The 27,619-nt window shown below is 32.9% G+C and overlaps 1 protein-coding gene across 2 annotated transcripts in view; it reads right to left on the minus strand.

The window, feature by feature from the left end:
* Window positions 1-6,718: 6,718 nt before the first annotated feature.
* LOC136983106 (actin-binding LIM protein 2-like) overlaps window positions 6,719-27,619 on the minus strand; it is a 128,964-nt gene continuing 108,063 nt past the window's right edge. The window contains exons 17-22 of one of the 2 annotated variants that reach the window (XM_067279741.1): window positions 25,149-25,237; window positions 18,714-18,783; window positions 18,615-18,643; window positions 18,398-18,535; window positions 7,200-7,271; window positions 6,719-7,088 (exon numbers count right to left, since the gene is read on the minus strand). In XM_067279741.1, coding sequence (XP_067135842.1) covers window positions 6,975-7,088; window positions 7,200-7,271; window positions 18,398-18,535; window positions 18,615-18,643; window positions 18,714-18,783; window positions 25,149-25,237 — 512 coding nt within the window. In that variant the 3' untranslated portion in view covers window positions 6,719-6,974. The remainder of the gene's footprint in view (window positions 7,089-7,199; window positions 7,272-18,397; window positions 18,536-18,614; window positions 18,644-18,713; window positions 18,784-25,148; window positions 25,238-27,619) is intronic. The other variant, XM_067279742.1, reaches the window with a different exon arrangement.

Consider the following 27,619-nt stretch of genomic DNA (forward strand, 5'->3'; position numbering starts at 1 on the left):
GTCTCCACCTTCAAAATTAAGCTCGAGTTCTAATATGAGTACGGACAGAAAAGGAAATCTTACAAAATTTGAAGATGATATTTATTATGCACTGGAAAAAATAAATCACATTGATCACTCTTCAAGTTTGGATGTTAAAACGGCAATACTGCGCTATCCAGACATTATCCAAAATACAACATTGATTGTCACAGCATTGTTACCAATCATGTTTCAGTAGAGCGTTTATTTTCCGCTCTTAAAATTATTAAATATGATTTAAGAACTTCAGTGAATGCTGATTTAATAGAAGTGATTTTTTTTTTGTAAGGAGTAATTCAGTTTATAACAGAGATGAAAAATAATAAATTAATCAACATGGCAAAATAAGCAACCTGTTTTTTACCAATCTAAATGTTATATTTCTCATTCTTGACTTAGTTTAATGTATCTGTATCTTATATATTATATAATCGAGACGAGTTGATAATAATAATAATCAGTGCAGAACCAAAACGGTAAGGAGTTGAAAGTTGAAATTTGGTACACAGTTAGGCTACGTCACGAGGACGCACACTAAGAAGGGATTTTTCGAAATTCCTCCCCACGGGGGAGTGGGACAGGATTAAGTCGTAACACTTCCATCAACAATGGAAGTGTTAAGTAACAATGGAAGTGTTACGAAACAATGAAATTGTTAAGAGAAAGCGACGTGCAAGACGCAGATGCGGTTTTTTTCGTTTTTGTGGGAAATCGAACATATTTTTAGACCCATCTAACAATTCTCTAATTAGTCTAGAAACAGGGGACCCAATTCTTGCATTCTGTGAAAACGGGTAAGGTTAACTATAACGTAATAATCTTAATCTTCGCTACCGTTACTTTTGCCCGAGCAACGCCGACCTACCTGCTAGTACAGTAGAGCATCGATTATCCGACTCAATTGGGGACTGGGGTTGGTCGGATAACCGAAAAGTATGAAAAAATACATTATTAGTATAGTGTATTAGGCCTGGTTTAAATACTAGCCTCCCTTTCATGGTCGAGCCAGTGAAGCCAGCTAAAACATGCAAAAATTTAACAAAAATAATATTAAAGTAGCCAAGACATAACCAAATATTGTAGCGCCACATCACTGGCGGACATTTGAATTTGACGACTAGAACGCGGTCGGTTAACCGATAAGTCGGTTAATCGGGGGTCGGATAATCGATGCTCTACTGTACTTATATATTATCCAAAATACTCGTATATTATGTACTGTACAACATTTTTATTAAACTAATTTGTTTGTATAAGAATGTACAGTCAAACCTGTTTTTATGCGGGGGATAGGGACCGCATTAAAAAAAACGCATAAAAAAATCTCACGAAACTTCACGAATGGCTGTAAATAATAGTTTTCGCAACACAATTTAAAAATATTTTTTTTATGCGGTCAACAGGGACCGCATAAAAAAAGTCCACATAGAAAATAACTCAAAACCGTACGAAATAGAATTTATTGACAACAGATGTCAGCACTTGACTGCATCGTCTGGTCTATCGTCTGTTTTACATATTTTTGTCCAGGTGGTGTTTTGTTGACTTAAAAAGTAAATTATTTCATTTTTCGCATATTCATGCAATAATATTACTATAATAAGTGCATTTATGCTATAATAAGTTTATTTAGCTATAATAAGTCAACGTAAGACATGACGAATCGCACGAGACTAGTCGCCAACTATACCGCACAAATTAAAAATTCGCATTAAAAAATCGCACATAAAAAGAGCGGATAAAAACAGGTTTGACTGTATTTACTATTTTTATTCATACACGCTTACCAAATACCTATGCCATCATCAAACAAGTCAATAAATATGAACTTATATATTCAGTAGATGTGTCAAATTTTAATTTTTAATTAATTTTTTAAAATCGTTTTATTTTGTATTTTTTTAAAAATAATCAGAATCATCGTCATTATTACTTTCCCGGCTGTTATACAGTAAGGCCTATAACAAAGGAAAAGAATGACGATCAGTCAAAAAATGATTTTCTCAGATTTTTACGCTTTTGGACTCGGGAAGCCTCGAAACGTAGAGAAGTGCAAAAGCATTCGGGTTTTTTCTGTACGCACGGATGTTAGAATGTGTACCAACCGATTTAATTCAACCATTTTCAAGCTTAATAACTCCTGTGTTAAACCATCCGACTCCGATTCAAAATCGTGCCTCCCATACAGTCTAACATTCGTACATACAGAAAAAAAAAACCGAATCTTTTGCAAATCTCGACATTTCGAGGTGCCCTGAGTCCAAAAATGCAAAAATTTGGGGTGGGATCATTTTTTGAACGATCGTTACACTTTTCCTCTGTTATATATAACAACAGAAAAGTAAAAATTATCGTATTGACTCATTACTTAGAGGCATATTTTAGCTTTGGAATAAAAAAGTTTCTACGTTCTATCTTTATTAGAACTAGCCTATATTTATTGATGCTAATATTCTGAGGTCACGTGATGACGTCAGAATTTTCGGGCCTACTTTGTTAACAAGTCCGCCCTTGGTCGGAGTCGGAGTCGGAGTCGGAGTCGTGTAAAAATCTACCGACTCCACAGCCCTGAAAAATACGCTAAAGTGTGTCATCGAAAAAAAAACAAGTGGAATGAGGAAGTCACTTTAAAGCATTTACTTTCGTTTTCTGATCATAATTGATTTGAATATAAAGACTTTGTAGCTAAGTGATTAAATGACTTCATTATTTTTGGATTCGAGCCTCGCCAATGGGCTGGCCATATGTTTTTCGGGTTTTCATCACGTTTATAACACCTAAATAGGGACCAGTTTCCCATTGAAAGTCCTCCCGGGAGGAATCCCCCTCGGAAGATCGTCCATGTGTCGTGTTGCTGTATAGAATTAAACCAAATCTAAATTAGCCTGCTTTAAAGATAATGATATAAAAATAAATCCTGTAGGATTGACAAACCAGAGTTTTCCCAATAGGGTCAATATTGACCCGTTAGTGGTAGATGAAAGTTTGAGAGGGGTCGATAAAACTTTGTAAGTGTAAAAAATTTATTTAAAAATTTTACACAATTTTTGTTCTCAAATAAATGTAGAAAACGTCTTTTAAAGGTTATATAGGAGGCTGTTCGATATGTATTTATATATATAATGTATAATATATAAAATTGAAGAGGTCGATGGAAAAAATTTTTCTTGTAAGGGGTCGATACATGAACGAGCAACAGAGTCATGCCGGTCATTTATTAACTGCTTTCAGGGGAAAAGATTCAAATAAAAATAACGTGACTTCCGGTTTATATCGGAAGTTCATATATAGTCAATCTGGGCCTCCTGCCCTTATGGTTTCTATAATCGGTTTCGGATTTCATCTATCTAACTCCATTCTCGAGATTAAGGAAAGACAGACAGACAGTGGGAATTTATAGGTGTACAATTTTTTCAAATTTCAGCCCAAAACCTTGGGAACGCCTGATATTAACCATCTTATCAGCGACTGTTTTAAATATAACGAAACTAGACTTTTGTTTGGGGTCCTCATGCTTATACAGGGTGAGGCAGAAGTCTGGAAACAGCCATTAATCTCGAGCAACAGCGCCGGCAAACTATAGAAAGGGTATCATACAAGACTGATTCAAAAAGTAAGGTAACAAGAGCTCTCACGGGTGTCATATATCTCCTCTTATTCGAATTTTCCATTAGGGCAGCAGCAGAAGACCACAACTTTATCGCACAAGCGTTACTTGGCGAAAATGTTGCGTCAGACTCTCGGAATATCATCTTGAAGATGGCTGTGCTCACAGAAACGTGGTCAAAAGTGGAACTGCGTAGTGTGATTCGGTTTCTGCGTCTAAAGGCCAACTCACCAGTAGAAATTCATCGTCAACTTGTTCAGGTGTACGGCGGTAATGTCATGTCACGAAAACGAGTGGGTTTGGTGCATTGAATTCGAAAAAGACAGGGCAGATGTGCAAACTGAATAAAGATCTAGTAGGCCAAACACGTCTTCTACTGATGACAATCTGTGCTGTAATAAAGGTCTGATTCAGGATGAAGTGATTTCCATCTCTTCGGACCATTAAAGAAACATCTGGGTGGTAGGCGATTCCAAACCGATATGGTAGTTCAGCAAGCCGTCATGACATGGCTGAAGGGACTGGAAGCAGATTTCTTCTCAGCCGGCATTGATGCCTTGTTATATCGTTGGAATTAATGTTTGGACAAGCATGGTGACTATGTTAAAAAATAATATGTACCATAATAATCTGTATCACTATATCTGCCTGTGAAATAAAATTTGTACAGGAGAGCTCTTGTCACCTTACTTTTTGAATCACCTACGTATATTAGGCAAGAAGCTTCAAACTTTGGTTCAACATCAAATCAGCGCTCTCATAAGGTTTTGGCACTGGTTGCAATCGGGCTAACCTAGCCTTGAAAACAAGGAACATTCTTTGTTTTCAAAACAATGTTTTGATCAACATGCTTCGTCGAACTACTTTACCACGAAGTATGTTTGACGACATGATTAACGATGAAGAAAAAGTTCCTCATCGTTAATCGTATCTTCTTTACCAGTAAAATTTTGAATATGACCATCATTAATTTTTATTTTTTCTCCGTTTTCATAACTGTGGCTTAATTTTTTTCGTTTCTTGAGCATTTAACAAATATCGTTCATTAATTTTTATTATGTTTGCGGAATAGGCTAGAAGCAATGAATTTTCTGTTGTTTGTTGATAATGGAATTTGGGGCTCTCTTGGGGATTTGGGAAAAGGCAAGCCAGACGAAAAGGGAAATACGTGCCCCAATTGTACGGAGCCTTTGATGTTGAGCATTGTTGGCAAATTTGACAAACCTCAAGATTTGACGAGGTCTCAATTTCATCACAACAGTCTAAAATTTCCTTCTTCAGATGCGTCACAACATAGATTTTCACCACATATACAAGGGACTTTAAACGCCTCCAAAGATAAGTCTAGTGACGTTAAATTTCATCTTAAGAAACGCAATAAGATGAATAATTTGTAAGAAATGATTTTGAGGCTTTCGTTAATGTAAGGCTCAGGCCAAAAGCCCTCGATAGTCTGTACTTGAACGATATGAACATATGATACAGATCTGATATTATATAAACTTAAAAAGACTTTGCAATAATATGCTTGTCTAGGACCTCGTTTAGGGTAGGCATATAGCCTAAAACTGTCATTGCATCTTATTGAAATGAGACTGTAGATTACTGCAGAAGTGTAGATTAACAATTTGTATACTTTCTATCTATTATTATTAATAAAACTGCTGAATAATTAATAAATGAACATAAACAAAATAAAATTAATAAAATAAATGAGTATAAAAAAATTTGTTTTATTATAGTCTTTTGTTCTTAATTAACTAATTATGAGTCTACAAAAGTCTCCTATTTTTTTTTTATTTGCTAGAGAGAGGGACCTCTTATATGCTATAGCCACAGCAAGTCTAAGCCCACTTCAATTTCAAGTAAAAGATTAAATTGTGAGTTCTTGAAATTTAGAATAAGATTCACGAAATTAACCCATGATAATTCTACTTTAATAAATGTTATATTATCTAATTAAATTTACATGTTCTGTTAGATACATATGTGTTGTTTTAATTTTGACAATGCTAAAACTTTCAGAATTTTGGATAATTGCAAATTATATAACGTTTGAACTGTAGTAATATATACAGTATGTCCTACTCTTAAAAATTGCTTAATAAAGCCAATTACATTATTTCTAAAATAATTCCTATTGCCAAATTATAAAAAGTGTTATTTCCTGAACATTTACGAAGAAATAGTTCTATAAAGTTAATTTCATTAATACTTCCTCTTATTAATACAGGATATTCATAAAAAATGGTGAAATTTCACAGATATGTATTTTCTGTATTTATCTTAGTCATGACATATCAATCAGAAATGCAACTGTCCAAGTGTTATGTGTGTGCACATAGAGGGAGTTAAAGTTCCTCTATGTGCACATCTTTGGTCACTCCACACACATTCAAGTGAAAATCATACTTATGCCAATCTGATTGATCAGATCTGGTGATACTTTCTCAGAGACATCATAGCATTGGAGTAATAAACTGTGCTTTTCACCTCCACAGAAAGAATTTACATGGAGTTTAGTCCAGGAACTGGGATGGTCATTATAAGGAGGTTATTGTCCATATTTGCAGTACTGCCAAGCAAGTATAAAGAGAAACAGCAATGACTACTTTAAGGGCCTGTATTATCCTAGGCCCCATACAAGCTTTCAACAGCCATGGTTAGCACTAACAAATTTAAACATTTAAAAATTTTCTACATGCTTTCATCATCATGAATATTTTGTGATTTAAATAAAAGAAGCTGAACAAGTTTGGTGTACACAATCTTTAAAATATAGTTACAGAATAAAAATTATTTGTTTATCTTTGTTATCTTAATGTGTGTTCTATGGAAAATTAATTTTAAGAAAATATTTTAAAATTGATAAAAATGTTATAACTTTCAAGATGATATTATTATAGTGAAAAGTTACAGGATGGTTTCAAGATATTAAAAGAAAGCAGGATTCCATCTTTTCCCTTTAAGCACTATGCAGAAAGGTTTTTGAAAAAAAAAATATATGCATATACAAAGAAAACACTTCTATAAAGATCATGATTATTTATTACTGAATAACAAAATAATTAAAAAGCATTTCCAAAATAGAACGTCACTCCATATATAAATTTAAAAAATTTATTATGTTAAAAACATTTATAACAGAAAATAGTGAATTATTGTTTTATAATATTCTATTTTGTGAAATACATTAATTTTGTAGAATAAAATCAAATTTCTATAATTACATGTCCATAAGTCTTATAAGAGAGTTTCACTTTGGAATCCACATACTTTAATTTGCAATTAAACACTTCTATTAAGAACTAATTATTAGATTTTGTTTAACTGCATTTATTCAAGTTTAAAACAACATGCATTTTCTTTTAATTTCATTCCTTCGCCATTCAGGTAAGCGATAGAATTGTAAGCGAGTCATATTAAAAAGTGAATGAAATTCGTCATTAGATAAGTGACGCTGAAAATGAAAAGTAAAAAATAATTTAATGACAATAATGAAATTAGTTCCTTTCTAAAAATAAATACTTAGAGTTTAAAATAAATTAAGATTTCTGTATAAAATAATTACCTCTAAATGACATCTATCAACATCAGGAGGAAGCCTATAGTTAGTTGTAATTAATAGATGGTATGGATAAAGCTGAAAAAATTCAAATTATTTGTTATTAGCATAATGAAGTTGCATATAAATAAATACATAACTCTAAGTAAGATTTAAATGATTTCAAAAGTATATTAGAAAATATTGACCAGATAGTAAGGTGATTCCTTTACCACTATGAGGGATCTGGATTGAAACTGACCCTGATCCCCATAATCATGAACAGTATTGTGAGAATCTGGAGCTGAGGGATTGATTTTAACAAGTTTTGTTAAAATATTCATTAGAATAATTGATAGAAATTTATCTGTTTGTAAATATTATATGAAATTGAAAAAGGAACTTCCTATTTTGATGGAAAAAAATGACACAGTTTCTTCAAAGCGATAGTGTAGGATTTCTCACACTCTATTCACAAGACCACCCGATTTCAGTCACGCATCAGAAGTGTGGAGGGCTTATTTCAAATAATCTGATTGGAGGAAATTTTCGTATAAAAGATGATAGGTCACCTCCAAACAACTCTCTCACTCTCTTTCCAGCTATCTACTCAGTAATCTTAACCTCAACCTCTCTACTCCATTTATTTTTTGTTTGTATTCCTACAATATACATATAAAAATAAAATTAACCTTATATATAACCTTATAATAAAAATAACTTTATATTTTTTATAGTTTATTTATTTAATTCACGTAATTTAAAATTTGTGTTTAGAATACTTCAAATGTAAAAATTTAAATGGAATGTTCTATTTATGGCACATTTTCTTAAACTTATTTAAAACTTGATAATGGCCTATGGCATTAGATTGAAAGTGTTTGTTAATAATGAATTCTCTCAGCAAATGCTCAGTTGTTGAAGTAAGTTGCAACTGTAGTTTTTTCCTGAGTAATATTTGCAGTTCAACATAAACAATTAATACCACATTTAGACCAATCTTTGATTGGTCCCACATCAGTGGTTCTCAACATGCATCATGGAATATTTTAGAGAGGCCATAAGAGTTATAAGAGGATCATGCTAATTTAAAAACTAGAATATAAAAGTTTATTTTCTAAGTGTCCTAATTAAAAATCTAATAACAAAGACATTGTTGGGGAAAGAAAAACTATATGATAAAATGAAACTAAGGTTCAGAGATCTACTAGAAATGTAAATCCCAGAATATGTGATGGATTCATTTGAATAAATGTGGCTAAAGTGTATGTGGAACTATAAGAATGTCTTAAGGATTTTGCAGAGCAATTCAGCACTTCTAGCAAGAAAACCAAGACAATTTATAAGTTAATGCAGTAGTTGAAAATAACTTCCAAGTGCCTATTTGGCTAAACTAAGTTTTAGTAGAGTCACTCATCTGATATCAAAAGCCTAGAAAAAGTTGGATATTGAGAACATGGGAGGTCTTCAGTTATGTTTAATTGATTTCCAGTCTAATGTGCAATAACTTGATTAGGTATCAAACTTAGGAAACTTACAAAACTGTACTCATGTTCAATTTTTTCCTAGTTTATAATTATTCAATTTTTGATATTTTTAGATTTCTGTTTTAAGTTCTATAAAATTGTGAATTTTTATTTTAAATGAAGAAATTTTCCTCAAGAAAGAAAATGATATTCAGTAGAACTAAAAATTGTTTATTTTCAAATCAATACCTTGATATCTGTCATTTCTGAGTTCATAGTCTAATCCTTACTTACTGTTCAATAAAATGTAATTTTTCAAATGTGAGCCACAGAGCCATGAAAGGCTCCAAGAGGACCACAAGATAAAAAATGCTGAAACTGTTGGTTTCTATTATAGTAGATATGAGTGACAATGACTGATTATTCTATACTCATTGAAAATTTTATCAGAGTAATTGATAACTGCCAATTATACATAATATGTATACTATATTTCCTAAAATTAGTACCAGGCTTCAAATAGTTATATGCCTTGAATAAGTGCTGGGATTTTGACCTGTGTAAATGAATAATTTCCAGGGCACTAATTTGTATCACAAGTTAAAATAAAAAGTTTAAGAGTTTAAGAAAGTTTGGAAATTTTTATATTATCAATATTTATGCATTTTATTTCAGACCTAAAATACAACACATTAGAATGTGTTTCTAGAAAAAGTTTCTGTTTTAATGAAATTCTTGATATAAGAATAATACTAGGTTATGGATAATATCAATACTGATAAATTATTGATGAAAATTCTGAATTAGTTTTTTTCTATACTGGAAGAGACTGAGGGGGAGTTTGGACACCATTTTCCATTGCACATACTCTTTTTACATAATATAATAGTTAATAATAATGAGCAGCTATTTATTGTGACATTTTCACAATGTTGGACTGCAATTTTTAATCATATTTTTAATTTATTTATTAATTTAAAATATATGTTTTCAATCTAAAATTAGTAGTATCTTGCCCCTGTACATCATACTTTCCTGCTAGCAATAAAGTTATGCTAGTCATCTATCCTTCAGGAAAAAACTTTGAATTGAAATAACATGACTTCTGGTCCAAATTGGAAGTTTGTATATAGTTAATTGGGCCTCCTGCCTCTAAACTTTCCATATCTGCTTTCAACTTTCATCTATCTAATTGCATTTTTGAGATTAAGAAAAGGCAGACAGACATACAGATGGATGACAGTGGGAATTTACAGGTCTGCAATTTCAAAAAATTGTAAATCTATAAATTCTCACTGTTGTCCATCTGTGCTGTCTATCTCAACAATAATAATAATAATAGTTATTTAATTAAATCTGTGTCTATAGTTATGTAACTATAGACACAGATTTAATTAACGCACTCACTAATTTATTTTAAGAAACACTGACTAAGATACAGGTTTAGACCACACACAGATACCATGATTACCCAGAATACACATATCAAAATGAATGGGGAAAATGCTACATTACCTAAATACACATATTACCAAAACACATTCAACCAAAATCAACACTTTCAGACATACATACATTAGTTTATTCTAGTGCAGTAAAATAAAGTATAATTATAAACAGACACATTAAAACTCTGCTTCAAAACACAGAAAAATTATAAGTCTGACTAGCAAAGAAGACTAGAAACACAAACAACATTAGACAACAATTAGGCAGACTGACATAATACTCTAAAAATAACAGAACACCAAACTTATGAAAAAGGTTAGGAAAAATATTCAGGAAAATTAAAACACAACACAGTTTGCATGTACAGGAATATACTGACATTCTTAAACAAAAATTAGCAGCCAAGTTGCAAAGATTGAAATAATACAAGTCTATATCCCATGAAAATAAAATAAATTGTTCATAAACAATGAGGAACTTTTCTACTGACATCTATATACCAAACCCACCACACAATCACATGCCAACAGAAAAACAACTCTCAGATTATGGGCTGCTTTTTGATCTACCCAGTTAAACAAAGATGATGAAGCAAGCTGGATCAAAGAGGAAGAAGATAACATGCTTGAGACTCCAATAATGCCCTATGTTAAAATAAATATACATGACATCTAACATACAGTACAAAGAACACACAGTTAGAAAACGTCTGGAGCAGACAATCATAATTTCTGACTCAAAAAATTTACATCTCTGCCAGTGGTGTGCCGTGACATTTGATGATAGGGAAGCTGTGTTTCTGTAAGAAGCCGACTTACAGGGGCAATCAATTAATTGCGCGTCAGGGCCCGTTCGTATTCGTTTGTTCGATAAGCCAGTAAAAACCGTATACTTCTTTAAATGTATTTTTAATAGATTATCTGAAGTACTTCTTAAATAACAGAGGTAATTATATTGAACTTTCTTATTAGATTCAATAAATTCCCTATGCCCTCTAAATGCCAATTCTTGCTTTGAGAAAAAACATATAACATCTATTAATTTAGATATATCTATTAATCGTAATTATCTTGTTATAATTTTCAATATTTATTTTATATTGTCTACCATTGTTAAATTCTATTCTATTTTGATTTCCAAATTCCTTCAATTTTACGAAAGAATTGTCATTCGTCATAAATTTTATCATCAAAATGTCAAAATTTTTTTGTTGACGTATTTATATTTAATTTAGGCATTGATCTTTCTCTTTTAATAATGTTTTCTTTTTCATTATATGGTCTTGAGCAAAAACTTTTTTAAAATAAATTTTTGAATCACTAGCCACGATATAAGAGCTAAAATTAAAATTATAAAAAAAAATGCCAAATCCTGTGCCGATACCGGTCAATGTCAAATGCCTCTTTTGTCGCGTCACTAGTATATCTCAAAGGATGCGACAGGGCTGTTGTAAATTTTAAATGTTTCTCACCATAGCTGTAAAAATCTAAATATGTTAAACTTAATAGTCATTTGTTTTCTAACTAATTCGTTTTAATACCAGGTGTACACGGAAATCAGTTCCCCACTGTACTGAGCTAGTAATTAGTTCGGTTAAGCTTTTGTTTAAGTAAAATTCTGGCTCTTTCGGCAGAGAGAGATGTCCCCATTCCCTAATCTCTTAATTATTTAACTACTTCTTAGTAGAAATAAGTCAAAACCAGTTACTTTGTACTTGAATATCTGTAGTCTTGGGAAAACACTGGAAAGACAAATTTTTATGACAACAGATATATAAATCGTAAATTTAAGTAAAATAAATTCTAGAGCTTTTTTTTTGTACCATTGTATGTCTCATTCATTAAATTTGGTTGTAAATGATGCTGCCAAAGTAACAGTTAATTTTTTAACACTGTACTAGAATTGTACACATTTTTTCTCCATTCCCTTACAGATAGGACATACTAAATCATAATATCACCGGTTTAACATTGAAATCCGTAAGTAATATAAGATGGGAGAGCGGAATAAACGCAGAATAAATATATCAAATATTTTAATGGAGTTTTTTTTAAACTTCTGTCAACTATACAGAACTATCATAAAAACATGCCAGTAAACTCCTATTAGTTGGGTTAAGTTATAAATCTAGTCTAGGGTGGGCAACCTTTTTTATAACATGGGCCAGAATAAATTTTACGTTTTTTCTGCGGGCTGTAGTAGTTAATTGACGCCTTCTTGTGACTTGTAAGTTTTTTAGTCTGCAAATATGAAATAAATAAATAAAAAGTTAATTACTACATTTATTTCTCTTATCGTTTTTGAAAATTACAAAGAATTGGAAAAATTACTATTAATTAGTTATTTTTCCAACTTAATAATTGTGGTGATTTCCTATAACCGTGAACGAGTCAAAAACAGGGCGAGGCAAAGGCAACAAGAACATTTATTAACTCACATACATCCGACTTGGATCTTACACGAAAAAGACGCCTCCTATCGTGAACAATTGACAAACGGAAGTCTACATTGACCAGACAATAAACAAAGCTTGTATATACGTAACTAACAAGGTTAAGTTTCAAATTATGAAGCTCGATCCCGAGCGGTTCTTTGACGGTCGGACACACAAAATAAGCGGATAGCGACTGACTAAAGCGCGGTTTACAATGACTAATATGATTAACCTTAACACACCTCCTTAATCATATTACAGTGTAACTTTTCGAATATTACACGATTCAAAGGTTTTGTTAATATGTCAGCAAGCTGATCGACGCTTTTAATATGTTTCAGTTCAACAGTCGTGCCAATATGCTGCTGAATAAATTTTCTCTGAATCTCAATATGCTTTTTACCCTTAGTTATCTTTCCTTGGTGAGCGTTTTTAAGCACGTGAATTGCCGACTGATTGTCGACAAATAACGGGGTAGGTTTATCATTCTTTAATAATCTCAGTTCAATTCCTATTCTTCGTACCCAGCAGATATCGTCGATAGATGAAACTGCTGCACGGTACTCGGCCTCAGCTGTTGAGTTCGCCACGAGATGCTGCTTTCTTGAATACCATACAATTGGACCTCCCCTCATGATAAGAACTCCACTTGTGGAATGTAGACTATTGGCGTCTCCTCCGTAATCCGCATCTGTATATGCTATCAATTTCGGATCTTGGTTAAAAAATATTCCAAAATGTGTAGTTCCTCTTAAATACTGAAAAATTCTTTTAATCATCTTCCAGTGACTTTTCATGGGTTGATTATTGAATCTGCTCAGATAATTGACGGCGTAGCTTATATCTGGGCGGGAAATTGTTGCTAAATAAAGTAAGCTTCCGACGGCTTCGAGGTAACGATTTTGTTTTTCTAGTGGCTGGTCATTGACAAGATTTTCAGAATTCGTTTTCATTCCTGGCTCTATCGGTGTATTCACGGCATTCACTTGATCATACCCAAATCATTTTAATATTCGTTCTGTGTAATCAGGTTGACTCACAAAAATTCCCTCAGACGACACTTTGATCTTCATACCTAGGTATGTCATATGTGATTGTAAAGTCCTTTTATAAGTAATTTCAAACTTGTCATTCAGTAACTTCAGAATCTTGAAAATGTCCTTCTCATTTTGGGCGGCAAAGAACCCGTCGTCTACAACTAATATTATCATCACACTTCTGTCGTTGTTATAATAAACGCACGGATCGTCGTCGGTATTAGCGAATCCTATCGTGAGAAAAAAGTCAGAGATTTCGTCATTCCAATCTTTGGCGGCTTGCTTTAAATCGTACAGACTCTTTTCAAGCTTGCAAACTTTTTCTGTCCCATCAGAGAATCCTTCCGGCTGGTTCATATATATCTCTTCTTTGAGATTGGCATGTAGGTAAGCTGTCTTGACATCAAAAACTGTTACTTTCATTTTACTGGATGCTGCGTGACTGAGCACGAGTCTGATAGATGCATGTCTGGCTATGGGACTGAAGGTGTCTGAATAATCGATGCCTTGTCTTTGTTCGAATCCTCTCACAACAAGTCTGGCTTTCATCCTGCCATCCTGCTTACGACGTAACACCCATCTGCATGTAAGAGGTTTTGCATATTTTGGAGGTTCCACCAAGCTCCAAGTCTTCAGTTTGATCAGGCTGTTGTACTCGTTCTGCATAGCCTTATACCATCCTCTGTCCTTCAAAGCCTCCTTAACTGAAATATCCTCGGTTTCTCCTATCATGGCATAGTTGTGAATAAGTCCCATCTCATAATCGTTAAATCTGGTTGGAGCCTTTAGTTTTCGGCGATCTCGTAAACTTCGTTGAGTTTCCTCTGGCGGTTGTGGTCTTTCATCGGTTTCTTCTAGAGTGATGTATTGTGAATGATTCTGTAAACATCTATCATCCGAATCCTCCACGGTTTCGTCTTCAGTTTCAGGCTCTTCTATCTTCTCTCCTGTTCCTTTTTCTTTCATGCAGGTCTCGACTTCAGCAGTGCTTCCTTTAGTTTCAGACTTTTCATTGAAAATCACATTGTCGGAGCAGACGACCTCCTTTTCATCTGGTAAGTAGATTCTATAACAGGGTGAATCGAAATCATATCCGATGAAGATTCCTTTCATAGACTTTCTCTCCATCTTTTTCCTTTTATGATCTTCAATCAACACATAACATTCACAGCCAAAGCTTTTTAATTTTGAGATGTTTACCATACGTCCAAACCAAAGTTCGGCAGGATTTTTGTCATCTACAGAGCTCTTTCCTGTTTGATTAATGGTGAATACAGCGTAGTTAATAGCTTCAGCCCAAAGATTCTCGCTTAAATTTCTGGCATGTAAAACAGATCGAGCTGACTCTACTATGGTGCGCATCTCTCTTTCTATTCGTCCATTCTGCTGCGGTGTATATATGTTTGTTCTGGTATGTAAAACTCCAAGCTCCTCCAATAACTCTCTGGTAGTCGAATTTTTGATTTCTGTCCCATTGTCAGACCTTAGGCTTTTCACTTTTCTTCCAAATTGATTTTCAACTAGTTTCATGTATTTATCCAATGCTGCAGGGGCTTCGTCCTTGGTTCGTAAAAAATACACAGTTCTAAAATGAGAAAAGTCGTCCTTGAATAAGAGAAAATATCTTGCCTTTTCCAGAGATAAGGTATCCATTTCACCTAAGTCAACATGTATCAGATCCAATACTTCCTTCGCTACCTTGTTATTTCTTGGATGAGAGATATGATGTTGTTTGCCGTAGACACAGCCAATACAAACGTTGTTGTCCCAGTCATCAATATATCTTATATTGTTTCTGTCCAAAATACTCTTGCAATACTTCACATTCTGATGTGCCAGTCTTTCGTGCCAGACTTTGATTGAGTTGGCCACCATACACATTCCTGTGACCTCTCTGCGGAACATCATTTGATATAATCCTTCGAGTTGTTGTGCTACTGCTATTTGCTCCTTTCCATCGGCCGTTTCGATAACTGATGTGTTGGCATTGGCAGTCTGAATAAACCCTTTATCCAACATTTGGGTAACCGAAAATAGATTGAATGATATATTAGGAACATATAAAACGTCTTTCACGGTTGCTGGATACCATTCCCTTCCATTAAAGGCCTCGAGTTCGACGTCACCTACTCCGATTCCATTGATTTCTGTGTTGTTCCCGAGTATCACTTTCGTATGTTCCTCCAGTGCTTTGTAGTTTGTCAGCCATTCCTTCCTGAAGGTCATGTGCTGTGTGGCAGCACTATCTTGATACCAAATATCCTGTCGGTTTCGTCTTGAGTTCTTGTCATTTATTTTCGTAGACGTCAATCCTACAGTGACAAGAGCTCGTCGTTGTCCTTTGGTCTTATCTCCTTTGTCTGATTCGTCTGACTTCTCATTTTTACATTCCCTTGCAAAATGGCCCTTTTGATTGCAGTTGTTACAATTGTAGGTTTTCCTGCAGTATTCAAGATATTTCTGACACGGCTTATTCTTGCAACATTTCTTTATATGTCCCTTTTGTCCACATCTAAAACATTCGACTCCTGAATTTTTCTGCTGACTTCTGTCCTTGTTACCTTGCGTTTTCTGTTTTGAAATGAGGGCATTCTGTGCGATTGGTTCCTTCTTGTCGTCTTCCTTCAGTCTGTCTTCTTCCAGTCGAAGTCGCTCAATTAAAGTGTCGATGTTCTTGTCTGTTGGATTAGCGTTATCCCATGACGTCCTGAAGTGATGTAGTTTCGGCGGCAGTATTCCGAGCATTCTTGTCATAATCCAGCTTTCCTTAATTGTTTCTCCTTCAGCTTTTAAGTCTTCTGCATATTGTTGAACTGATAAGCAATTCTCCACTACAGACTTACTTGAATCATACTTATAATTAAAAAAATTTCTCTGTAGTCCTTCAATTGTGAGATCGGACCTTTTACCATACAAAGTTTCTAATTTGTGTATCATACTATACGCAGAGGTGCAATTTGCAATTTTCTTTGCGATATTACTGCTCACATTTAAACCTATACAAGTTTGAGCGTCTAAATCCTTTTTAATCCACGCTGCGACATCTGCCGCATTATTCGCATCTTCAGGTTTAAGAATGATTCCGTTCGCAACGTCGTACAAGTCCTTCGATCTCAACGTAAGATTTAGCTTAAACTTCCATGAGATATAATTAATATTTCCCTGCGAATCTTCTGACAAAGTTTCCATTTGAGATTTCACGCTATCCATATTGACAGAGAGCACTGACGAGGTTGACCGACGAATGAAGCTCGTCAAAGATGGCGATTGAGGACGATGAACGAAGATGTGGCTGACACGTGTCTCGACGCAACTTGCGGTTCTCAATTTATGCAATTTCCTTTCTTTCAGACAAATTCGACTGTTGAGATTCGTTCACGGGACCTGGGCCCATAATCTGTGGTGATTTCCTATAACCGTGAACGAGTCAAAAACAGGGCGAGGCAAAGGCAACAAGAACATTTATTAACTCACATACATCCGACTTGGATCTTACACGAAAAAGACGCCTCCTATCGTGAACAATTGACAAACGGAAGTGTACATTGACCAGACAATAAACAAAGCTTGTATATACGTAACTAACAAGGTTAAGTTTCAAATTATGAAGCTCAATCCCGAGCGGTTCTTTGACGGTCAGACACACAAAATAAGCGGATAGCGACTGACTAAAGCACGGTTTACAATGACTAATATGATTAACCTTAACAATAATCTATTAAAGATCTCGCGGGCCAGATAGAAACTTATCGCAAGCCGTAGCTGGCCCGTGGGCCAAGGGTTGCCCGCCATTGATCTAGTCTGCTCATGATTCACATAATCGGGCGAGGGTGACCGAATATCTAGCAGGTGGCTAACAGCACAGAACCACTCCGGGATATAAAATTGGATGCTTTATGTGTGTGTTGCTTCTACCAGCTAAACCGTGATGTTGGTGCTCTGTAAAGCGCATGTGCCAATGCCTATAATCTGGCTGCTTGGAAGTTGACAGGCAGGTGGCTAACAGCTGAGAACCGGTCCGGGATATAAAATTGGACGCTTTACATGTATGTTGCTTCTACCAGCTAAACCGGGTGAAGTTGGTGCTCTGTAAACCGCATGTGCCAACGCCTATATAATCTGGCTGATTGGAAACTGACCCAGTTTCGATATTCCTTCCACCACCAAATTATTCGAATATACAATATCAATCTTATGGTTTTTTCACATGTAGTATGGAAATTTGTAAAAGATACATAATGCAGTTTATAATAAAATATTAATTTTAATTAATTAAAAGTACGTTAAAATATGAAAATTTATATTTTTTAAAATACAAGGGAAGGCCATTGGAAGGTGGAAGCAACGCTTCCATTGCTTCCAATGATGGCACGCCACTGATCTCTGCACCAAAAACTAGCCAAATCTTTTACACATCCACATGCATACAATCAAAAATCATGCTTACAGAGTAACAAAATGGCTATGGCTACACAAAAAACACATGAACAATACAGGTGAATGAATAAGTACCCAGGTGCAAATTCAAAGAAATACAGTATATCATTTAGTATTAAATAGTAACAAATATGATGTAAGAAATATAAGAACATTTCCAATTTATGATCTGGTTATTGAAATGAAATGCTATTGTAAATTGAGGAATATCTGTACTTTAAAACTTACTTATGGCTTTAAATTGTTCTATTTTAATATGTTAAAAATGAAAATTTATTTAATTACAATTATAATTTTAATCAGTCCCACAACTTTTAAGCATCATCTAGTTACTTGATTAAAAAATAATGAAATTCTTCCTATATAAATTTAACAATATAAAATAAAATAATTTAAACTAACCTTTGGAGGTTCACTTGATAAATGCAGATTTACATTAGGCATAGATCTACGCATATGAGGACTATAAGAAGAATATCTCATGCCTCTATAACCTTCTGAATATGGTGTGCTTCGAAAAATTCCACTAGAACTGTGACTCTAAAACAAAAAAATTAAAATTTCTTTCAATAAACAAAACATAAAGGATAAATAAAAATAATTTAAATATTATTCTTACAAGAACTCCTTGTTCTGATATTGAGGAAACTGCAAAAACACAAAGATTTTATTAAAAAGAAAATTAAAGTTAAAAAAATGAATTATTTAAGAAACTAACTATCTGATCTTCCACTTCCAAATTCAGAACTATGAGTCTTTTCAAATTTTCCACATCCCAACTCACTAGACTAAATATAAAAAAAGTTTAAAATTAATTAATTAATAATTTATATAATTATTCTATTAATATCAACTATTACTTTGGATTCAAATCTTAAACTAAATTGTCACTAGATCTCACAAATGCTAAAGGTTAAATTATTTTTTAATTGTCTACATGGACATTACCCATTACTAGGACTTTACACTGGTGTTTAGATATTGACACAAGAACGAGAATTAGTTCAGAAAAAACAAATTTTTTTTTATTATATCACCTGTAGTAATTTTCCCCGTACACCTATTACACGTGTTTCTGGCTTGCATGCCCCTCATTATTACTACAAAACAAATAAATATGTATTCCAACACTGAGTACAACAACTGGATGATATTTCTCATTTTAAATTTACATGACATCATCTCAGTCAAGGTTTTGTTCACAACCACTCAACAACAAAAGTTGTTGAATAATTGTGAACAAAACCTTGAGTGAGGGGCATGCAAGCCAGAAACACGTGTAATAGGTGTACAGGGAAAATTACTACAGGTGATATAATAAAGAAAATTTGTTTTTTCTGAACTAATTCTCATTCTTGTGTCAATATCTAAACACCAGTGTAAAGTCCTAGTAATGAGTAATGTCCATATAGACAATTAAAAATAACTTTAGAAATAAGGACAGTAAGGCAATTATAATTGCTAAAGGTTAAGGTTTATGAAGTTACTAAATTTTAGAGACTTCTTAAATTAAATAAAACAAATATTAAATACCCAAAATAAACCTAAGCTTAAATCAATAAAAAAATATTTTTAAAATAAATTTTCTGTTTTTTTGTTTTTTACATTTACAGGGTGTTCAGAAAGTCACTATGCCCTTTTCTAATCATATATTCACATTATTTCAAAAGACGAGTGGCCCTACGCTCACCAGATCTAAATCCACTCTAGACTTTTATCTATGGGGAGCAGCAAAATCTGCAGTGTATTGACATTGTCTGTGCACACTGAATGACTTGAAGGATCCAAGCCTGTATTGATGCTAACAGGGGACATTTTCAACATTGTCATTCGTATTCTATATTGAAACATATCTGTTAATAAATATAAAGGTGCACAGTGACTTTCCAAACACCCTGTATAATATAAAATGAATTCATTGATGACTATGAACATTAGAAGATTCTGGTAGAGCTAGCAGACATCTCTAATTCTACAGACTACTCTGAGTGATCCCAAATGATTAAAATGTATTTTGATAAAAAAGTGAGTTGATTAAAATTAATCAAAACAATGTATATCAAATAAAAAAAAGACATTTCTAATTCACAAATTAGATAACTAGATTGGTTAAGACAATAAATACTCATACATCAGACTGTTTCTCTGATGAACTCAAATCAGCTTTGAAATTTTCATGAGTGACATGACCAGGATATGGTACACTATGTCTTACAATATTTATTCTCTTGGTGAAATAGTCATTTTTCATATCATTACATGTGAAAAAGTTATATTCATTACATGTAAAAGTTATATAAAAGATATAGTTACTTCTTTCTGTCATGAGGCACAAGTCTATACCATCCAGTACCGATGAACAGACACAAGTATTTTAGGATTTTATTCTTTTATAGCTACTTTTTTCTTGGCTATTTAATCAGACTTATTGCACCACAATAAGTTTGATTGAATAGCCAAAAAAAGTAGCTATAAAAGAATAAAATCCTTTGGAAAAAAGGACTAGAAGCTTTATGAATAAAGACACAAGTACTGTACAGGGGGTTATAATTAAAGTTGCACTACTCAGACCTGTCTAGAGTCCATTCTTGTGGATGTATTTTGATGAAACTTGGTATATATGTTATATGGACCATGGGGAAAAGGAAAATGCAAAAAAAAATATTTAGTTCAAATTTTTACCACTAGGTGAAAAAATGGCGCATGAAGAACAAGAAACACAAAATGGAAACACGCAAAATGAAAACACGCAAACACGGAAACGTTTCTATTCACAACATTTGTTCAATGTGCAATCCATTTGCATCAATTACATGTTCAAAATGCCTTACAATGCTACAAGGCATTTTGAACATGTGACTGATGCAAATGGATTGCATTGTAAGACGTTTTGAACATGTAATTGATGGAAATGGATTGCACATTGAACAAATGTTGTGAATAAAAACCTTTTGCGTGTTTCCATTTTGTGTTTCTTGTTCTCATGCGCCATGTTTTCACCTAGTGGTAAAAATTTGAACTAAATATTTTTTTTGCATTTTTCTTTTCCCCATGGTCCATATAACATATATACGTTAAGTTTCATCAGAATACGTCCACGAGAACGAGCTCTAGACAGGTCTGAGTAGCACAACTTTAATTATAACCAACCCGTGTAAACCTGTAACCAACTTTAATTATAACCAACCTGTTTAACTTAATGTGAAATCAAAATACATTTAAGTTTAATTATAAGATTAAATATTAAAGATTTGATATTATATATTGTTTGAGTCACTTTAGCTGTATTACATAATACTTATAAAAAACATAATATTTTGTAAATATTGAAATTGAATAAAATTATTGATGATAAATAAACAGTCAGTCCTCAATTTACCCCCCACCATCTGTTCAATTCTGAAATTGGTACTAAATTGAACCACTTCAATGATAAGGATTATATATAATGAGGTCTACACATATTTGAGTTTTATACTTTGTTGTTACCAAATCATGTGACTTTTGGAAAGGAAACATGCTTTTTGATTTCCATCAGTAGTTTAATATCATTTATGGTATTATTACTAGAAATCAAAAGATGTGCTTTCTTATATAATTGTTTTACATCCAGTTTGCCTTGAGAATATTTTTAATATGCGACTTTCAGTATCATTTATAATGCAAAATCATGCATTATAAATGATAATTACAAGAACTGAAGGAGGTTTTCTATTTACTGGGTGTCTGCTGGTCAGGTGAGTTAGGAAAAAGTCAGATTTATTCCAAATCAGTAGCAAAATTTTCATCATTTCAAAAATTTCTAGACAAGATAATAAATTGTCAGGTATAGTAGTCACAACACATATGCAAGAATTATAATTACTGGATGTACTCTGTGAATGTTTTTGAGACAGCTATTGGCAAATACTGCTTTGGCTAAAAGGAATCATTATTAGAAAGTACATTTGTGTATGATACTACATTGTATTCACAGGGTAAATCATTCCTATGAATACAATGGTGCTGCAGCTAGATGCCTGTCAAGGAGGATCAAAGAGCATGATTATGAGTATACTGTCAAGAATAGTCATGACTAACAAACATGGTGCCTGCTACCTTTGCAACTGGTAATGAGAATCAAGTCAAATTCAACAAAGCATGCCTTTTATGTGCTGCCAACCCATCCTGTCTGAAGTACTTTGAATATGTAGAAATTTACAAGACCTCTAAGAAATGTATAGCAGGGATATTATAAAGAGATGAATTCTCTTTCTTCAGCTTGATGGACACTTTATGAGATCACATACTGCTCTTTATTAATAATTTTTATTTTTGTAAATTATTATATATTGCAATTTTTAATCATTTTACACTGGAAATAATTTATTCCATTTTTGCAGCAGCTCTACTGAGCATGCACAGTTTTTGACTACTGGAAGTTTTTATCTTTGTATATTCTAATTTTTAAAATAAGTGTTCTATTCTGCATTCCATATATTTTACCTAAAGATGTCTACTTGAAAACAAAAGAAAACATTTGTTTTCATTAAATTTGTTGGTGTTTTTTACTGGTTCTTGATGTGATAAAGTATTTATTCTTATCAGTTTAATAAAAATGTAAGTTTATTGATACTCTCTCTTAAAGAATAATCAAAAACAGTAGAAAAGTATAAAAGATTTTGAGGATTTTTCAACTGTAGTCAAAATAGACAAAAATAGCTTCTTATAATGAACAAGCAATTATTTATTGTAACATCATCACAATGCCAGGCTCTCCACCTCAAATTAGCAGTGGCTTGTCCCTGTACATCATACTTTTCCTTTAACAATAGAGTCATGCCAGTCATCTTTGAATTGAAATAACATATATAATTAATAGGGGCCTCCTGCTCCTAAGGTTTCCATATCTGGTCTCATCTTTCATCTATATAACTTTGTTCTTGAGATTAAGGAAAAGACAGACAGACAGATGGCAGGATGGATAGACAAACAAACGACAATGGGAATTTATAGGTCTACAATTTTTTCAAATTGCAGCCCAAAAGCCATTTTTAAGAACTATAAAAGCACTTTTATCAGATATAACTATCAATGAGTTATGCATAAAATGACGTTGAAAATATCTTGTCAGGAGGAAACTAGGATTTTATCTAAAATACGAAGTCTAGTTATAACATCAAATTCTTCTATAATGCTGGTGAAAACGCCAACTGAAACAAGTAAAATGTTATAGGCAGCTCATGGAGATCAAGCTCTATCTCACGGATAAATATTTGTTTAAGTGATTTTAAGATGTGGAAAATAACCATTGCTTTAAATGATTGAGAATGACTTTTAACTGAAAATCAGTGGAAAAATGCATAATATATTGGGTTGTTCGGAAAGTTCGTAGCGATTTTTGATAGCCGACAGTTGAGACACCGATTGACGCAAAAATGATTAGAATTGTACAAACCAATGAATATTACGATAAATGACCTTGAGACGCGTCCGTTACAAAAAAACCGTTAAGATTATTCAAATAGCGTTTAATTTGTCTCATTGCAAAAATGGATGCGAACAACGTGCATTATCGACACTTGTTTCTTTTCTTTTTTCGTAAACGCAAAAATGCTGTACAAACAGCAAAAAAGATATGTGATGTTTATGGTGGGAGTGCTGTATCAGAATCAACTGTTCGAAAGTGGTTTGCAAAATTTAAAACGGGTAATTTCAGCCTTGAAGATGCTCCTCGCTCAGGAAGACCTCCTGTTATTGAAGAGGACCAAATCAAAGCATTATTGGATGAAAACCCTCATTACACAACTCGAGAGATTGCAGACATAGTGAAGTCATCAAACAGTACTGTATTTCAACATCTAAAGAAGCTCGGATACGTGAATCGTTATGACATTTGGATACCTCACGACTTAACGGAAAAAAACTTACTGGATCGCATCTCCATTTGTGATTCTCTTGAAAGACGAAATGAAAATGACCCTTTTCTGAAGCGTTTAGTGACAGGTGATGAAAAGTGGATCATTTATAACAACATCAGCCGAAAACGATCGTGGGGTAAGAAAAATGAATCACCATTAAAAACTCCAAAGGCCGGTCTTCATCCAAAGAAGGTCATGCTCACTGTCTGGTGGGATTGGAAAGGAATCCTGTACTATGAGCTGCTTCCACAGAATCAAACAATTGATTCTGATAAGTATTGTTCCCAATTGGATAAGCTGAACATGGCAATTAAAGAAAAACGTCCGGAACTGGCCAATAGAAAAGGCATTGTGTTTCACCAAGATAATGCCAGACCTCACACGTCTTTACGAACACGCCAAAAATTATTGGAACTAGGCTGGGATGTTTTACCCCACCCCCCTTACTCACCCGACCTTGCCCCGTCGGACTACCATTTGTTCCGTTCTCTACAAAATTCCCTTCATGATAAAAACTTTGATACTTTGGAAGCTTGCAAAAACCACGTGGATCAGTTTTTCGCGGAAAAAACTGGAAAGTTCTACAAAGAGGGTATCATGAAGCTGCCCCATAGATGGCAACACGTCATTAAAAACAATGGCGCATACATAATGGAATAAAAGTATATTTTTAGTATTAAAACAATTTCTTTTATTTCTCTTAAAAATCGCTACGAACTTTCCGAACAACCCAATACTTGAATGTGGCTACTAATTAACCTTAGAATGGTTGCAAGTGAATTAAATATGAATAAAAATCTATAATTATCAAACAATGTGATGCATGAAATAAATGCTATTAAGACAAATTTTCAAAAAGATTTACAAATTCTAACATTGTAAGTAATGTATTAAATCTGTAAAGAATTATTTTAATAAATAAATAAATATGTATCACTAATAAGAACATACAGGAATAATGTATAGATGTAAGTACTTTATTGCCAGCCACACTGTGCAAATTACATAGATACATATATTATTCTTGATAAAATTTTTGCATTATTTTTAATATGTCTTACTTATAATGACAGTTGTTATCAATTATTTCTTTTTTTATAAGTAAGATTATCAAAAGACATTTTCTTGTTTCTCTGTTAATGTCTCAACCATTATAATATATATATATTTCAAAAATCTTTTACTACAAAATGTGTTCGATATTTTAATTTCTATGATTATATTAAGCTTTTGAAATCAAAAAATGATCTTACTGTAAATCCTAGACTGCTATCTCTTCCTAAACTAGATTTTATTGCTAATCCATAACCAGGTTTAGGAATAGCACGTAAAGATGATACCACTAAATAAAAAATAATAAAAAATAAAATTAATTTATAATAATAACATAAAATTTACACACTACATATTATTTAAAACATTAATACCTGTGAATTTAAAACATAACTTTTAACAAGCATTAACAGACTAAATTTAATGTTTTGAGTTACAAAATTAAATTTATATTAATTTAATAAACTTTAATACAAATTAATACTAACACTATCTAAACAATCACTGGATTCAACACTAGGTTAAATATTGGTTTAACAAAACAAACATTACCCAGCATGAAAGGATTTACAGATAAAAGACACAAGGTGATGGATTGAAACAAAGTGACTTTTCAGTTTCAACCTGAATTACATAGCCAAATTAAATTTTTGCAGCATTTACAATTGTACAAATAATTCCAATAAACCAAAATGTAATGATATTTCATCAATTTCCTTTGAATCAAAAGAACACATTAACTAATTGACTTATAAAAAATACCAGTTAATTTACATCACAGAATTTGTTCTGCTCAGTTTGAAGACTCGTACAGTATTTCAAAATTACAAATTCATAAAAAAAAGTTATTAAAAAGTGATGGAGTTTCAACAAAATTTATATTTTCTAAAGGAAAATGCAAAGAAAAGCCCTTCCTGAACAGAAACAGATATATATGTATTAAAATATTGAAAAATTCTGATGATGATTATTATTTTTAATCAATAATATAAGCTTAAATTAAGATTTTATTAACTTCAAAATTAATTCCAATTTTGATTTTTTAATTGTCATTACCTGTGTGTGTGTGTATGTGTATATATATATACACATACACACACACACAGGTTCTTTGTTATTATAGTTGTAATTAGTATTTTCATTTACACAGACCTAAATGAAAGTAATAGTAATGAGCAATTATTTATTGTGACATTATCACAATGCTGGGCTGCAATTTTTAATTGTATTTTTAATTTATTTAATTTAAAACATATGTTTTCCATCTCAAATTATTAGTGGCTTGCCCCTGTGCATCATACTTTTCCTGTTAGCAATAGAGTTTCTCACTTTACGAATGAGTTCCATTCCAACAACTATGTCGTTAAGCAAATTGGTTGATAAGCGAGGAGCTTGCGCTGGGAATATAGGATCGTTATAAAATTATACAAATTATGCAGCAAACTTCAAATTTATTCATAAAAAGACTATTATAGTACTATTAGCCTATTATAGTACACTTAGTGTGCATGTCACCATTCACCACTGATCGACATTCAAGCTGAGAAAGGGGATTCCCCAAATTGCAGGTCGAAACTCGATTGGTCGTAAGTGCGAGTGGTCGTTAAGCAGATAGGTCATAAAGTGAGGAGTACCTGTAACAACTTCTGGTTTGCATTGGATGTTCTTATATAGTTAATTGGGGCCTCCTGCCCTTAAGATGTCCCTATCTGGTCTTGGATTTCATCTATCTAGCTCTGTTCTTGAGATTATGGAAAGATAGACAAATGACAGTGGGAATGTACAGCCCAATGAATATTATTTTATTCAGTATACAGTAGAATCTTGATTTAATGAACTGTGAAACAATGGATTTTTTCCCCAAGTCCCACTAAATCAATGTAATTTTTTACCTCCTTTTATCAGATCTGTAATGAGAATAACAGGTTTATTTTCGCCCTGTCCATTGTAAACTTCACATTTTTTTTTACATTTAGCTAATATTTGATTATTTCTGGGAATTTTTAGAGTTCAATGATACACTTGTTACATCTTGGATACATACAATTCTCTAATTGTACAAAGAGAGTCAGGCTGATATAATTGAGAGGAGCCACCTGGTGAATATTCTGCTGCTGGTCCAAGAGAAGTACTGAAATTTAGTGAGGACGTGAGGACTTAGAATAATTCCAAGTCCTAAAGATCTTCCTTAAAAGTTTCAGCATAAATGAACAGGCTGTACATGACATTGCTAATATCAAGTGGTTGTTGTAGGTTATTCAATAGGCAGAAAAACAGCATCAAAACAAACCAAAATTGACAAGTTTTTAACAAATTGTGAAGTCAAGTAAAGTGGTAATGAGCACATGTAATTTTCCTCTTTTTGTGTTTATAGTATATACAGTTTCTGTCAGCTTTATCATATACAAGTACAGCATAATATATGATTTTGTAACATAGGTGTTTCTAAAGAATAAAGAACAGAGATCTCAAGAGACTGAATAATTTCAAATACTGGTATTTCTTATATGTTAAGGGTTAAAAAACAGAAATTTTCCTGGGTGTATGGAAAATTCATTGTTTGCAATATAATAAATCTTCAGAACAATGGATGATTTTAAGCATCCCACGCAATCCATTAAAACAAGATTCTATTGTATACAGTTCATTACAGCTTGATTTTTTATATATG

The sequence above is a fragment of the Centruroides vittatus genome, unplaced genomic scaffold (genome assembly GCF_030686945.1).
Source record: "Centruroides vittatus isolate TY-2023 unplaced genomic scaffold, ASM3068694v2 contig_876, whole genome shotgun sequence".
In the NCBI taxonomy this organism is placed as follows: domain Eukaryota; kingdom Metazoa; phylum Arthropoda; class Arachnida; order Scorpiones; family Buthidae; genus Centruroides; species Centruroides vittatus.